This window comes from Parasteatoda tepidariorum, chromosome 6 (genome assembly GCF_982258835.1).
Source record: "Parasteatoda tepidariorum strain Cologne lab strain chromosome 6, Ptep-v5.0, whole genome shotgun sequence".
In the NCBI taxonomy this organism is placed as follows: domain Eukaryota; kingdom Metazoa; phylum Arthropoda; class Arachnida; order Araneae; family Theridiidae; genus Parasteatoda; species Parasteatoda tepidariorum.
Genome location: NC_141760.1, coordinates 101969825 through 101985684, shown reverse-complemented (window position 1 = coordinate 101985684; position 15860 = coordinate 101969825). Strand labels below are relative to the sequence as shown.

General features: G+C 32.7%; 1 protein-coding gene across 3 annotated transcripts in view; it reads right to left on the bottom strand.

Annotated features, from left to right (window-relative positions):
- Window positions 1-15860, bottom strand: part of LOC107445749 (hemicentin-1) — a 449355-nt gene that overhangs the window by 83698 nt on the left and 349797 nt on the right. For all 3 annotated transcript variants that reach the window (XM_087166306.1, XM_087166304.1, XM_087166305.1), the window contains exons 6-7: window positions 12528-12824; window positions 2893-3159 (exon numbers count right to left, since the gene is read on the bottom strand). In XM_087166306.1, coding sequence (XP_087022432.1) covers window positions 2893-3159; window positions 12528-12824 — 564 coding nt within the window. The remainder of the gene's footprint in view (window positions 1-2892; window positions 3160-12527; window positions 12825-15860) is intronic.

The following is a 15860-nucleotide window of genomic DNA, read 5'->3' as shown; positions in this document are numbered from 1 at the left end:
TTAAATATCAGATTTGACACGCAATAATTAAACCATCTACACGGAATTTTAGGTTCATTCAATAAAAAAGGTAATAATTTATTATTTATTGCAATAAAGGAAAAAAACACAAAAATACTCATACATACAATGCACGAACATGTACACATACAATGCATGAAACATAAAATACGTTTCGTGATAAATTTTCTTTTAATTTTCCTTGGCTAACAATAAAAAAAAAGAATGAAAAACAGTTGAAAAAATCGAAGAGAGGCATTTACGGCGAATAAATTAATCTACACCAATAAAGCAAAGTGCATATATGCAACACACGTATATGCACATATGTGTTATATATGCAACACTTGTTTGCATATATATTTAAGCAATGTGAGTGCCCTGATTAAACAGACCATCGAAATATTTTTACGGAGCATCATATTAGTAATACATATTACATGTTTATTTCGCACATCCTATTATGTTCTTCAAATGGTTTAAAAATACCAATTATTTATGCATTATAAACAATCATTTTTCTTTCTTTTTTAAGGTCAACATTCACACTTTTTTCAGAGATAATATTAATTTTTAAAACAATTTGTGTTACAATTTTATTTTAATTTTAATACATTTATATCGACCGAACATTTCTATAAAAAAAAGTTCGAAAAGAATTATTTATTCATTACAAACGAACAATAATTTTTCTTTCTATTTTAAAGTCAACATTCACATTTTTTTCAGAGATAATATTAATTTTTAAAACAATTTGTGCGTCGATTCAATTTTTTTTATTTTAATACATTTTTATCAACCGAACATTTTTATAAAGAAAAAATTCGAAAATAATTCTTTATGCATTACAAACAATTTTTCTTTCTTTTTTAAGGTCAACATTCACACTTTTTTCAGCGATAATATTAACTTTTAAAGCAATTTGTATGCTTAATTATTTTGTTTTTATTTAATGCATTTATATCGACCGAACATTTTTATAAAAAAGAGAAACTTAAAAAAATCGTTTTCACGTAAAATTCTTAACTACGATAAACGAAAAGATTTCCTAATTCGCCTAAATATAAGCAAAAAGTAGGCTTAGATACGTTGATATGCCATTCTCGAATTCAACTGACGTCAAATTCCCTCGCTCATCATTCTCAACAGCTCTAGACGTTAGTCTTGGCAAATTCTACGTTAAATGTATCAGCGTCAGTTGGAATCTTATAGTTAAGTTACGCCATACGTCATCGGGGCCTTGATGAGAAAAATGTCTGCCTCATTAACGGCCAAGAATTCTTCGGATCTTGTCTTCGTCATTAATATTTTTTTTTCTCTCTCCTCTTCCTCATCTTCGAAAGATGGAGGAGCAGCTGCCGACATTTTATTACAGGTATTAATTTTCCTGATCAGGCACTTAAAAATCAATTTGTCTCTAAAAATGATATGAGGCGATGATCGATGAAACCCAACAACAATGGGAAAGAAAAAAGATATATAATAAGCAAAATAAATTAGAAAGTTTCATTATGAAGAATTTTCTAATTTTTTTTTAAAAAAATATATATATATTCTTTCAAATTAAGTTAACAAAATCCTTTCAGTGTTTTAAAAAAATTAATTAATTTGGAATTAATATGAAGTTGCAGTTTATTTTTTTCTGGTGTTATTTAAGAAAATTAAATGAACTATAAAGTGCAGAATAGAATAGATTTGGATTTTGATTAAAATTTCAAAGATTTGTCACGGTAGACACGAAAGTATTCATAATAACTATTAAAATATGCTTATGTAACCATATTCTTACTACAGATCGGTAATAAAACAACAATTGTGCAACAGCATTTGTAGTCATTTGCTCACAAATAATAGCTAGCCATTAAAATCTTGGAAACTGATCTTAAGAGAATAGAATCGGGTTTACTATTAAAATATCTTTAAGTAACCCTATTCGGTACTTTGGGATTATCACGTCGAACAATTTCGCCAAACCAGATATCATCTTCAAAAGGCAACTTCTACGCCAATAACCGCAGATTATATCATATTTACTGTGTAATCCTCGACTATGCGAGTTAGTTTTTTTATCACTTGATTTCGTATTTAAACGAATTTATGTGGCGGCGATGCACAAGGATTATCACTTTTTTGTTTGCGCTTTAAAAGCTATCAATGATTTTTGACTACCGAAATGATTTATAATAATATATATATGGTTAGATACAAGAATAATTCAATATAAGAAAATACGGGTTTTAACTTTGTTTTGTTTCTTTTTATTATACTTTTTTATTACGTATTTTTACACTTACAGTTCTTTCTTATTATTATTTTATAAACTTAATGTGTTTAGAATGTTTAGATAGGAAATTATTTTTTATTATGATGGCGCCAAAAGTTTTGCACATTTTCGCCAATTATATTCTTATTAAAGATCCGGTTAATCCTTTCTTAATTCGGCATTTAGACGGTCAAGATTAAGAAAAATATGCTTCAATGATCTTAAGAGTATCGAATTGGATTTTGATTAAAATCTTAAAGATTTGACACGGTAGATACGAAAGTATTTCTAATAACTGTTAAAATATGTTTATGTAAACATATTCTTACAACGGGTCGGTAATAAAACAGCAATTGTGCAACCTCAATCATAGTCATTAACTCACAAATAACAGCTGGCCATTTAATCTTGGAAATATTACATTACCATCTGATCCTTAGGTGAAAAATATTATAGATATTTTTTAAATCATCGATTCATACTGCATTTTTTAAAAACTAATGAGGACATTCAGATTCTAAATAATATTTCGCATTGAAAATGCTGTCAGATGTATTGCACCAAATTAAAGATCACAAGTCAATGGTTAAAAGGACAACCATGAATTGTAAATAAATAAGAAACCTTACACTTAACGATCAACTCCTTCTTTTCAGACTCCTCACCCCATCCGGCGGCATTCTCTCCTTCGCACGAATATATTCCTGATGAGTTCCTGCTCACCCCTAACCAGACGATCTCCCTCTCAGTTGTCTCGTGCAGAAGCTCATCTTCCTTGTACCACCTGACCCGCAACAAATTTTGTGGATTTCCTTCCAAGATGTCGCAGAACAGTGAAATACTTTCACCTTCTTTCACGTCTTCTGGAGCGATGGTCGCCTCCACAATCGGTGGAACTGCAAAAAGAGTAGAAAGTTTCAGAATCAAAAGAGTAGAAAAAAGAGTAGAAAGAATCAGCTAAGCCATCACCTCTTACATTAGAAAGCCTCCACACGGTTTTTTGATAAGTCGAGTGCTCAGACTATTTGAAAAGTGAACCAGTTGTGCGCATGAACCCGAATTCTATTTTAAAAGTAATTGAGAGAGATTTAATATATATATTTGAGAATTGAATCTGTAGTGGTTGACAAAGTAAATAAGACAAACCATTCACATTCATAAATTAAACAATTTTTTTAGACATATATTTGCTACTGCTTTCTATTTTTTTAAACTAGATTTTCTATTAAATAGTTTCTTAAACTGGTTTACCTTCATAATGGTCTGATCGGACTACCTATAAGAAACCGTGTGGTGGCTTGCAGTTATAGGAGGCGTTGACTAAACTGTGGTGGTCTTAGCCTGTAGACTACCTAGCAGCTGCATAAAATACCTAGATTGTTAAGTATAATCCTAATAGGAATATGATACTAATTTACCTAGCTAGATTAGGATAGTATCAAAATGTGAATCATTTGAATTCCTCGAACTTCCCCAACAGCACTACACAATAGTCGACACGAGGGAGGTTATTATTTTTTTTCTACTAATCATGTTTTTCAGGGTCCCTAATCCGTTATAAGTTCCTTGGAATCCAACAAAGTATACGGATATCTATATATACGAATTAAATACAGATATCATTTTTATATATAACGAATTGGGCGTGATTATTTCCATCATCTCATATATCTGACCCCAGGGATAGTGAAACCTCGAAAATTGACATCAAAATTTGCCTGTCATCAGTTTTTATATTTACAATAATTTTAATCTAGATATAAAAATACTCCAAAATTTTTTATATTTAATTGGAATATTTTTCACACCGTGATACAACCAAGATCGAGTAAAAATAATAGAAGTACTGGGAAAAAACATGCAAGTCAATGTTAATTTCAAACTTTTTTTCTAAACAGTTTAGTTTTAAAGCATTTCGAAAAGAACTCGTAAAATTTGGAGCATATTTAAGGTCACCCCTCTGAGCCTATAAGATTGAGTCCTAGAACGTGAGTAGTATTTATAAATCTTGAATAGAATTTTCAATAAGACTAACTTATAGTTATCTATAAAGCTAGAGTGAGTAGTGGTGGTTTAGAAGAGGGAGTGCTAGCCTCCCAATGAGGTACCCAGGGTTCAAATCCCAGTGATGGCTGGTTGATACGAATTCTCCACCCGGCTCGCACGTGCTGACGTAAAATATCCTCAGGGGTTGACTGATTATGGGTTAGAGTTCCCTTGCTGGATGGCTAACCGTTGGAGGTTCTTGTGGTTTTCCGGTCGATTAACACAAAGGAAGGTTAGTTTCATTAAAAATTCCTCCAAATACTTGATACAAGAGTTACCTTGTATTTCTGGATCGGGTTCGAAATTACGATGAACATTGGATGCCGCGAACTCAAAATTGGGCCTGCTGTTCAACAACGGTTATAGAATAAAATAAAACTAGAGGAATACGAATACCGCTCCCGTCTCGCACTGACCACAGTGCTGAGGTAAAATATCCTCAGTGGTAGACGGATCATGGGTTAGAGTCCCCTTGCCGTCAGTCTTAACCGTGGGAGGCTTTCGTGATTTTCCTTTCCATGTAACGCAAATGCTGGTTAGTTCCATCAGAACAATCCTCCACAAAGGTAAATTTCTATCAATACTTGAACCAGGAGTTCCCTTGCCAGCTGGATTGGGTTCAAAATTACAAGGCTTCGGAGTGGAACATTAGCAGTCGTAAACAGAAAAATTGGGTCGTTTGTTCAACTATGCTTATAAAATGAAATATGAAGCTTGAGCAGATCCCGTAAATGCAAATTCTTTTTGCCGTTGAATGATTTTATTTTCGCGTTTCGTCCAATACGGTCACTTTACCTCTATTCCAAAGTTAACATACAATCGTATGCCCTGTTAAACTCAGAAAATAAGCTCGTAAACGTTAGAGATGGTACGTTCATCCCATTAATAAAATTACTTAAATTACATGTTAACAATAACATTTTCGTAACGTAACTTCAAAAGATGTAGACTTAGAGTGTAACAATGTCTACATATCTTATTCTTCCTCAATACATTTACCTTTTGTTTACAGATAAAATATATCTTAGTATATACGAAAAGAAATAATAAAAAAAGTAAATATATTAGCGATAAGAATTTCTTATTTATCAGTAAAGATGCTGGTTCCTGACTGATGACAAGAATATTGTTTCGTTTCCTTGCAACTGTGCAGCTATCAAAGCGAGTGATTTTGATCTTCTTTTGCTCTGATTAGCAAGCGACTGAATAGAGGTAGAGTATTGCTCCATAACTCAAGCTGCGTAGAATAGCCCAGGGGGGTACTTTTGTTTCTTACGAAAGGCCGAAACAAGTATTGGAAATCATTCCCTTTCGAAACGGCTATGAGTTGTTCGCCGTTGATATTCATCTTATCTCGCCATTTTTTTTTTCAACTTCTTATCTGATTTCCGAGTTACATATCAGCTTAGAGCACAAATCTCGAAAGAATTCTTTTTGTTCTACCCGCAAGAAATAGGTAATAAATGTTTTGATTCCGGAAAATTGTTTTCTCTTGGTGACAAATGCTCCGGTACTCAAAAATATTTTGTCAGGTTTTCGAATGGTATCTTGTTAATAAGATTTTCAGAGTAACAGTTTTTTGCTGAACAAAGATCTTTTTTTTTTGAAGTCTTGAGAGAGAAAGTATAAAGATATGAAAAGTTTATGCATGGCAAGAAGTATGTGAATACATTTTTAAAAACAAAAAAATTTAAAAAAGAAAGATAGGCTGAGAAATATTATTTCGTGTTACGTTTATACAAAGAAGGAATAAAAATCAAAACACCAAGAAAAAATTATTGTAGAGTAATAAAATTTGGGCAATGTGCTTCTCTGTGTAACATACATAGTTAATTGATTAAAGTTTCAAGTTCACAGGTTAATGCATTTAAAACAAAAACCATTTCAAATGCGAAATACCGGTACATTAATTACCGGTATAACCACCAGATTTTTGAATGCAAGCATGCAAACGGGTATGCATTGTGTCATACAGATGCCGTATGCCGTTTTGTGATGTGGAGTTTCATGCCTTTTGCACTTTGACAGCCGATACGGAGGTTGTGGATGACGCAGAAGTTGTCGTTCACTAATGTCCCGTACTTGCTCGATTGGTGAAAGATCTGGAGATCTAGCAGGCCAAGGAAACATGTCGACATTCTTTAGACCATTTTGGGTTACAACAGCAGTATGTGGGCGGACGGTATCCTGTTGGAAAATACCCCCTTGTATGCTGCTCATGAATGGCAACAAAACAGGTTGAATCACCAGGTTGACATACAAATTTGCAGCCAAGGTGCGGGGAATAACGATGAGATAGCTCCTGTCGTCATACAAAATTGCTCCCCAGACCATAACTCCAGGTGTAGGTGTGTCTAAGAGGGAGACAGTTCGGTAGCAGGCGCTCATCTAGCCTCCTTTTAACCAATATACGGCCTACCTACAATAACCTACTTTCATCAGGAAACACAATAGATCTCTACTGTGTCCTCCAATGAGCTTTAACTCAACACCACTCACGTCGTAGTAGATTTGAGTGAGGGGAATGCAAGCTACAGGGCTTCTCGCTCGAAGTAGCAGATTTGTAACAGTTTGCTGTCTCACTGCAGTGCCAACTGCAACGTGAATTTCTGATGCAGACGCAGTACGGAGAGCCACAGCCATACACCGTACACGGCGGTCGGTTGTCCTTCCTTGTAATGCTGTTTGGCGGCCCGGTCTTATTGAAGCAGTACCTTGACCACTGCCGATAACAATCATAAGGGGAAAGTATTAGCCGTGATGCCTCATGGGATAGAACGTTCTCCTTCCAATGAGTTGAACCGAGTTCGAATCCCAGCGATGACTGTTCGATACGAATTCCGCATCCAGCTTGCATCGACCACAGTGCTGATGTAAAATATGCTAAGTGGTAGACGGATCATGGGTCAAAGTCAGTTTTATAAATGATATATCACTTTTAAAAAGATGATAAGAAGTTAGAAACAGCGCCTTGACCGGAAATCTAAGTTAGCCTGGAAGCCTCATAAATAGTCGTAGTTCAAACATAGTTCGAACGTAATTCGAACTGAATTTCAGAAAGAGGATGCAAAACTACGTAGCTTAAAAATAAGTTTCATGTCTGTTTTAAATATTTAAGCTATTTCAGCCGTTTTAAAGTCCAGTCAATTCCTTAATGAAAAATAGCATGAGCAGAAGATTTTAAGATTCTCAAATTCTTCGAAACTGTTCGAAAGAGTCTTTTAAAACTTTCAATTTATTCGCTCTTTCATCATCGAAGATCATAAGCATATATTCATGGTCTAAACAAATTATACGCTCACTGTTACAAACAACTTGAAAATTAGGCAGAAATAAAACAGTAAATATGCAAATAAAAAAAATTAATCGGTTGCAAATCAAAAACAATTGGTAAAATGACTGAATTAATTACTCTACTGAAAAGAATAAAACCAAATAATTAAATCTTAGTTTACTGGTACAAAGGTTTTACTTACAGTCTTTAAAGATATAAAAAGAAACTATTCCCTAATTCAACCAGATTACAACCTCTTCTTAACTTGTTATTCGCTTCCTAATACGCCCACTTAAAGTCGATAATCACCATTTTTTTTTTAAAAATCGGCTAATTATATCATCAGATAAATAGCTTAATTGCTGGGTAAATTTTTATTACTTTTCCACGCAAAATTTTTCCACAGATTATTTTTTTTCAGAAATATATATTTTAATATGAACTGAAGAATTATTTTCTTCCTAGATGTTTGCATCATTAATATAAATTTTGTGTTGTGATATTCTTTTCTAAATTGCTACAAGATTACCCCAGATTTAGTTAGTTGCTCAGGTTAAGGTTTAAGAGTAGTTTCGACAACTTGTTTTTAAATATTAATATAAAATTTCAAAACATTAATTTATTCGTTTTAATATGTGTAAAAATAATAATTATTATTGTTTTTGCTTTCTTTTCATATGGGTACTTTTAGGTGAAATTACGGCAACTTTTTTTACATTCACGATAAAAACTGTAGAAAAATTTCTATCACCCGAAACAAAAAATCTTTTTAGGACTTTATTCATAAGGTTATCAACTATGCTTTGAACTATTATCTTAAAAGCAAGCTCATATATTACTAAGTTAGGGATCAATGAAGTTAAAAAATATTTTTTTCTTCAAAATTTCCACACTTGTCTTTTAGAAAAAATTTGCATAAAAAATGAAATTCTATTTTTTTCTCTTAGTCTTTCATTCAAAACATGTGTGCTATAATTATAAACACTCATGAAAAATTGTAAACAATTATTTTACAAACATAATGAGATATCGTGTTTCAAGTGAAAAGATAAAAGGATTTAAAAACTTAAAATCACTAGTCTATCACCTTACACAAAAACTGCTATCATTTTTTAAATAATCATAGTATAAACCAAAGTCAAGTATTTTTAGAAAGCCAAGAGCACAGGGATTTTAAATTTACAATTAACTCAATTTCGAACATTTTTGCCTTAAATCATCTTTTTGCATTAGTCCTTCGCACCTTGGCAGTTTATCTGTTATTATTATTTTCAATTAGCATTTACCTAATTCAAGTAAATGTGAACTGTATTAACGGCAAAAAAAAAAATCCTATACTTTCTTCTTGTACTTTCCTTATCCCAGTAATTTGCATCTGATTTGTTTTAATATAGCGTTAAGTCTTGATACCTTCAATGCGTAATGTCGTTTACATTTGGTGCAGTATAGCTTCTTTATGAATTTTGTGATTAAATTATATACTCAACCAAGCACTCAATACAGCTAATCGCGATATTTAAATAAAACCGAATAGCACTATAGAAGTCTAAAAATAATTTCTACGAAGACATTTTTATCATTTATTTTATTATTTTTTCTTATGCTGTTAAATACTAATAAAATGTATTTACAGATTTTTTATCGCAATTTTAAATATGAACCATTATTATTTTAGGGGAGACACATTAGTATTGATAAATTTTCAATTATGTTTGGGGGGGGGCGGCGACGTCAGTTTTTCATAGCGAGAAAATTTTAAACATTAGTATAACCGAACAAATATGAATTACATTTTTAATGAAAAAAAGAACAAACATGATACGTTTTAGAAAAAATAAAATTTTAGCAACTATATCCGAGAATACGTTTGAGAAACAAAGACAACATTTTGAGCGTTTCCAGTTTACATGTCTTTTCATCCAAAGGGTCTCTCTTTTCAGTCTATCCTTTCCTTTTATTATCCTTTTTTTCCCCTTCATCCTGAAAGATTGAACTTTTTCCGCTTCCAACACAAAACACGGTTTTCTATCTTCTTTTTTTTATTTATTTGTGGGTAGGAATCTCTTCGTGTGCTGAGAGGGGTGGGAAAGAATAACACGCACATGAAATGAAATAGAACAAAAGAACAATTCATGTCTTGCATGCTGAATTAGTTCGAAAACCTCAATTACACGGCAACAGTATTCGAAAGTAGTTTTGATAGCTTAATAGCTAAAGTATATTCTGTTTCAAATTAACCCACATCGTAGATAAGCGATTGTGTATGTATATATATATATAGTTTCTAAAAGGTTTTTTAAGCATTACTTAAAATTTGAAAGAGAAAATATGAAAAAGATCTTTCCAGTTTGAATTATAACAATTAACTGAAATACAGAAAAAAATAAAAATAGACAGAGACTAAGAAATAAAAAAGACATTTTCCATGAAAAAAAAAGTAAATTTCATACTAAATAATAGTAAGCAAATAAACGAATTAACAAATTCATTAGTTTTTAAAATTCAAACGTTATGTATTTGTTAAACATTTTAATATGCTCTTTTATGCGCGAATATGCACAATTCAAATATGCTCTTACATGCCAAAAAGTGTAATAATTGTTTAATGTGAAAATAATTAAGTGCAATAATAATAAACACTCGAGAATGCATCAATTTTCAATCTATTAAAAAACCAATTCTCACTTTTTCTTCCTAATACAATCTCTGATAGACGTAATATCTAAATCCTAAAGATAATTCTAGCATTTTTGCCTCTCAATCAGCTAATGACAATTTGACGACATCGCGAACAGAAAGTGACAACCCACGTTTTATTTTTGTAATTTAAGAGACGAACAGATTTGTATTTTTACCACGTTTATATAAACTTGCCTTCGTGTATGTCTGTACGGGTGGAATTTTGTAATCGATTTTAAACTAACTTCCCGACTAGCTACAAACTTCAAATTTGGTACATAGTTCAGAATTGGATGACAATGCAGGAAAATGAAGAGAAAAAAGAAATGCAAAGTGAAATAAAATTAAAATTTTAAAAAAAATTTTTTTTCGAGATTGTCTTTTGTTGTCGATTCCATTATTTCAAATTAGTATTACAAGTCAGGTGAAAAGATTTTTGTTGTCGGAGTATTTTTATTGGCTGAAAAATCACGTGGTAGGATCCAGTTTTTCCTCATTCATTTCTAGATTGTTTTGGTTGTCATCAACATAAAACTAATGAAAGTCGTAAAGGTATTGTTTTTCTATAAGGATTTTTGTATCCCTAATTTAAAATGAAAGTTCTATTATTTGTAGTAGTCTTGACTACTCTTAACTAAGAAAAATAATCTAAATAAAAGTATATATTTTTAAAAACCACGTTTTTTGTAGTGAAGAATAATAATTGAAAAGTAATAATTTTTAAAAAATATAAAATAAAAATTAAAAATTAAAAAAAATATAATTTAAAATAAAAAAATTCAAAATAAAAAGTAATATTTTTAAAAACCACGTTTTAGTAGTGGAGAATAATAATTAAGAAAAAAATTGAAAAACGAAAAACGTGGGACGCATGAAATACACAACAGTACATATACACATACATATACACATTTTCTTACTCATACACATGCACAGCCACATATACATCCACATACATATGCATATACAGAAGCATATTCCACATCCACATTCAGATACAATTACAATTACTGATATACATACACATATTCTCAAGAGCACGCATACACACACTAATATAACATTACTGTTATGCATTTCATGCGCCCCACGTTTTTCGTTTTTCAATTTTTTTCTTAATTATTATTCTCCACTACTAAAACGTGGTTTTTAAAAATATTACTTTTTATTTTGAATTTTTTTATAAAAATAAATTTACTATTATATATTTCGAGCTAGAAAACATACTACTAAACATATGCTAAACATGACTTAAACAATTTTTTTTAAATAATGATAACAATAATGATTTAACTTAGTATGTTTAGTAGTAACAAATATGGTATTCGAACATAAAATGAATTAGAATACAATTTAGATTATCTAACGATAAAATATTGATTTCAAACGATATAATAACTGAATAATATTATTTTTTTTAAAAAAGTGAGTAAATGTGACTATTACTCCTGAATCAGAATGATAATCATTTAATACTCAGTAAAGAACTTGTGGGGAAAGTAGATATCGAAAATGTCAACCTTCATCTATGAAAAGGTACCCCCCACATAGAATCGAGTAAACATGCCTTATATACTAGTGAATTTTGAATTGTATTTTTGTAGTGGTAGACACACTGCAAAACTCCCCCACCAGAATTATAGCTCTGATAGAATTTGGTGAATGGATAAAACTAGTTGATTCATTGCTCTTTTGTGAAAAACTAGGAGAGCTGCACTAAGATCCCCGTACTTTTGAGTGCTGCTCGTGAGAGCTGTATTAAGTTCACGGTCGTGGTGTCCTGTGGTGCCATTGGAAGTCTAGTGTATACAGGTCAACGTAGTGTGTGATCGAGACTGAGTAGCAGCAGCGCGAGGTAGATAATGTTACAGCCACAAGTAGCTAATCAACTTTTTAATGGAAACCATCCATCGAAGTAGGTGTGTTCAAATCGAAGTGGGATCTTCTGTCTAAGTAGGCGTGTTGCATCACGTCCGATGGTCACCAATGTGGGGTATACTTACCTCACATTGGTGACATCGACAATGTCAACCTTCATCTATGAAAAGGAACCCCCACATAGAATCAAGTTAACACGCCTCATATACTAGTGAATTGGAATTGTATTTTTGCAGTGGTGGAACCACTACAAGCTCGATAAAAGTGACACTTGTTCACGAATCTGGATGATAAAAATAAATTAATATCCCATAAAAAGGTGACTATTGATAAGCCACTACTTTAGGGCCATTTCAAATACAATAATGAAATATATCATTAACTTACACAAGACATTGACTTCAGCTTCATTGGTGGCGTTTCCTCTGCCAATGGCATTCGCCAGTGAACACGAATACATCCCCCTGTCTTCTTTTTGAACATTTCGAATGGTTAAGGTTGGATAACCTTGTATACTGCTTTCGTATTTGCCACTTGTTGGAACCGTTAATTGCACTCCTTCGTGAAACCATAGAACATCTGAAATGTTGAACGGATTCGCTTCATACGTACAGTAGATGATGGCAGAGTCTGATTCGTTCACGAGCACTCCCCCTGTTGGCTGCATGATGACTGCAGGTGGATCTATTAAAAAAAACAAGTCTTTATTTACAATGGAAGTTTACAGAAAAAAGTTAACATAACAATCTGGCAATCATGATAATGTTCGTTTGCAACATGGCTGCATAATCACTGGCCTTACACGTGTTTTTGACAAAGTTTGGTGATTGTCTAAAAGCAATGTCACACATACTACATGAATGCACACGATAACAACAAGGGTGAGAATCGACCAGGAATTGCGATTTCCAGGATCGTAATCATCGTCTCTCCAGAACCTAATTCTTCTACATCAACAATATACAACTCAAATTCAAAATATTAGAATAATGATAAATAAAGCACATAGTGGTTTGAGATATGCATTTATTTTGGTAAAAATAAATACCTGAGAATTTTGAAGTGTGTTATCACATTCTACATGTTTTGTAGATGAACATAACATAAATAAATTATTATGATATTGCAAAAGTTTTTACAATGAATTTTTTCCAAAAATTCAAAAAATTAGAATAATTTTCACGGTGGTTCAAAAAATTAGAATAACATGAACAAAAATAGCATAATTCATTTAAATGAAATCTGCATGAATAGTTAATACTTAGTGGCATCTCCCTTAGCTTTAATAACGTCACGCAAACGATTTTGCATACGATGCACTACTTTTTTGCAGTCATCTTTGCTGATAGTTGCCCAAACGGATTTCACGCTTTCTATGAGTTCATTTTTGTCTTTTGGAGCTAAATCCTGAAGGCGTTTCTTCATTAAACCCCATATATTCTCGATGGGGTTCAAATCGGGTGAATTGGCCGGCCAAGGAAGTAATTTGACTTTATTGTTAGTAAGCCAAGTAGTGGTGGCGTTTGACGTGTGGCAAGATGCAGAGTCTTGTTGGAAGATAAAGTCATCCTCAAATAGATCTTCCGATGACGGAATCATAAAATGTTCGAGTAGCTCCTTGTATACTTCAGAATTTACCCTTCCTATCAAAATGCACAGCTTTCCTAAGCCCTCAGCACCCATACACCCCCAAATCATTACAGAAGTGCTAAACTTCACTGAGCGTTTCAAGCAATCTGTGGTAAAAGCTTCTTGCTTGCAACGCCAAACACGGACACCCTGATGACCGTGGGAAACGCAAAACATCGATTCATCGCTAAAAAGTACGTTATTCCAGTCCTGAATACCCCATTGCAATCTGTCTTTGCACCACCTCACTCTGGCTCGATTTTGCTTGCGTGTAAGTAGCGGCTTTTTCTTGGGCACACGTGATTGAAAATCAAGTTCATGGAGTCGTCGTAGTGTGGTAGATGTTGAGGCATCCACTCCTTGTTCTCTCCACTTTCTACTTATGAATCTCAAGCTCTTGAAGCTATTTTTAGTGACGACACGTTTCAGCTTTCTGTCTTGTCTCAGTGTGGTTATTCGTTTACGACCACTATTTGAGCAGTTATATTTAAAACTTTGATTTGTAGAATAATCTTTTAAAATTTTACTTACAGTTCCTTGAGAGCAATTCACATTTTGGCAATCATTTGTTGACTAATTCCCTCATTGCGTAGAGTCACAATCGCTGTCTTGGTAGTGTCCGGTATGTCTTTCGTTCGACCCATTTTAACTCCCAACAAACTAAATCTGATTTTCAAACGAGCCTTTATACGCGTACTAGCTCTACAGTGGCGCAACGTATGCAAATTTTATGATTAACGTTGACCAATCACACAATTTTACAGATATTCTAATATTTTGAATCGCCTCTGGAATTATTTTAATATTTTGAAAAATTTCAATATTTTTTTATAAAATCTCTAATACTTCTTTAGGCGCGTGTGAACAATAATATCATACGTCAACTAATTGTGGACGGTTAATAATTTTTCCGTTCGCCACCGTTGTTTATTTTTAAAGATATCACGCATTTTATAAGGTAATACAATGCCTTTTTTGGTTATTCTAATATTTTGAATTGGAGTTGTATATTTAATTTCTTTTTAATGTATATTTATAAAAAGGTATATTCGTATAAGTCGAGTGTATATGACAACGTATCTTTAGAATGCATTGAAAAACCATCCAAATAAATGACGTTTATTTCTAAAGGGATCGGAATGGCTCTAGGCAGTGTTTCCCAAATTTAAGTCTTTTGTGTACCCTTTCTAAATTTTTCGTAATGCTGTGCAGCACTAATAAAAAAACGAATGTATTTTTGACTGTAAAAAATTGCACAAAAGTTAAAAATCACAACTGGCTGCTGACCACCACTCATTATTAACTGTTAACTCTTCAAAAAATAGCCAATAGCAAAATACGTCATCATAAATTTTCATGGCTAGCTTTGTTTTTAAATAAAATTTGAAACTTTCGCCTGTTGCAAGATATTTCGCGTTGCAAGAACGCGTACCCCCGCTAAACTGTTCTCGTACCCCTGGGAGTACGCGTATCACACTTTGGGAAACCCTGGCTTAAGGGATCGAGCACTCACCCCCCACTAAGATGACCCGAGTTCTAACCCCAAAGATGGCTGGTGTATTTATGTATTCCTTCTGGCTAGCACGGGAAACAGTACTGGCAAAAAAAATTCTCAGCTTTAGACGGATTATAGTCTCCACTTTCCGGTCGAAAAACTGAATATATTTCATGATTTTTCTCTTCGTGTAACACCCTTCAAGTATGCAAGCTAGTTTCACATACATGAAGGCAAATTTGCTCGATTCAGGAGTTTTCTTGGCTTTTTGGTTGGGTTAAAATTTATACTGACTTCTGCAAACCTAAATCGTAAATATTGAAAAGGTCTATACTTTTTGACACCAGTGTAAACAAACCTACGGAGCTAAAGATTGATACGCCACTAATATGATACGCATCGTCTGCTCAAACTCAGATGAGAAAATAAATTAAAATATTTTTTTGCAATTACAGAGATGCCAACTGCTCCGGACACACCAAAATAATTAAAAAAAACGGTAGATAATTTACAAAGCTAATTTTGCAAATATGTGACTATTATTGCTTGCTCTTAAAAAGGTGACATTAGTACAATAAAGTGGTGAATGATATAAA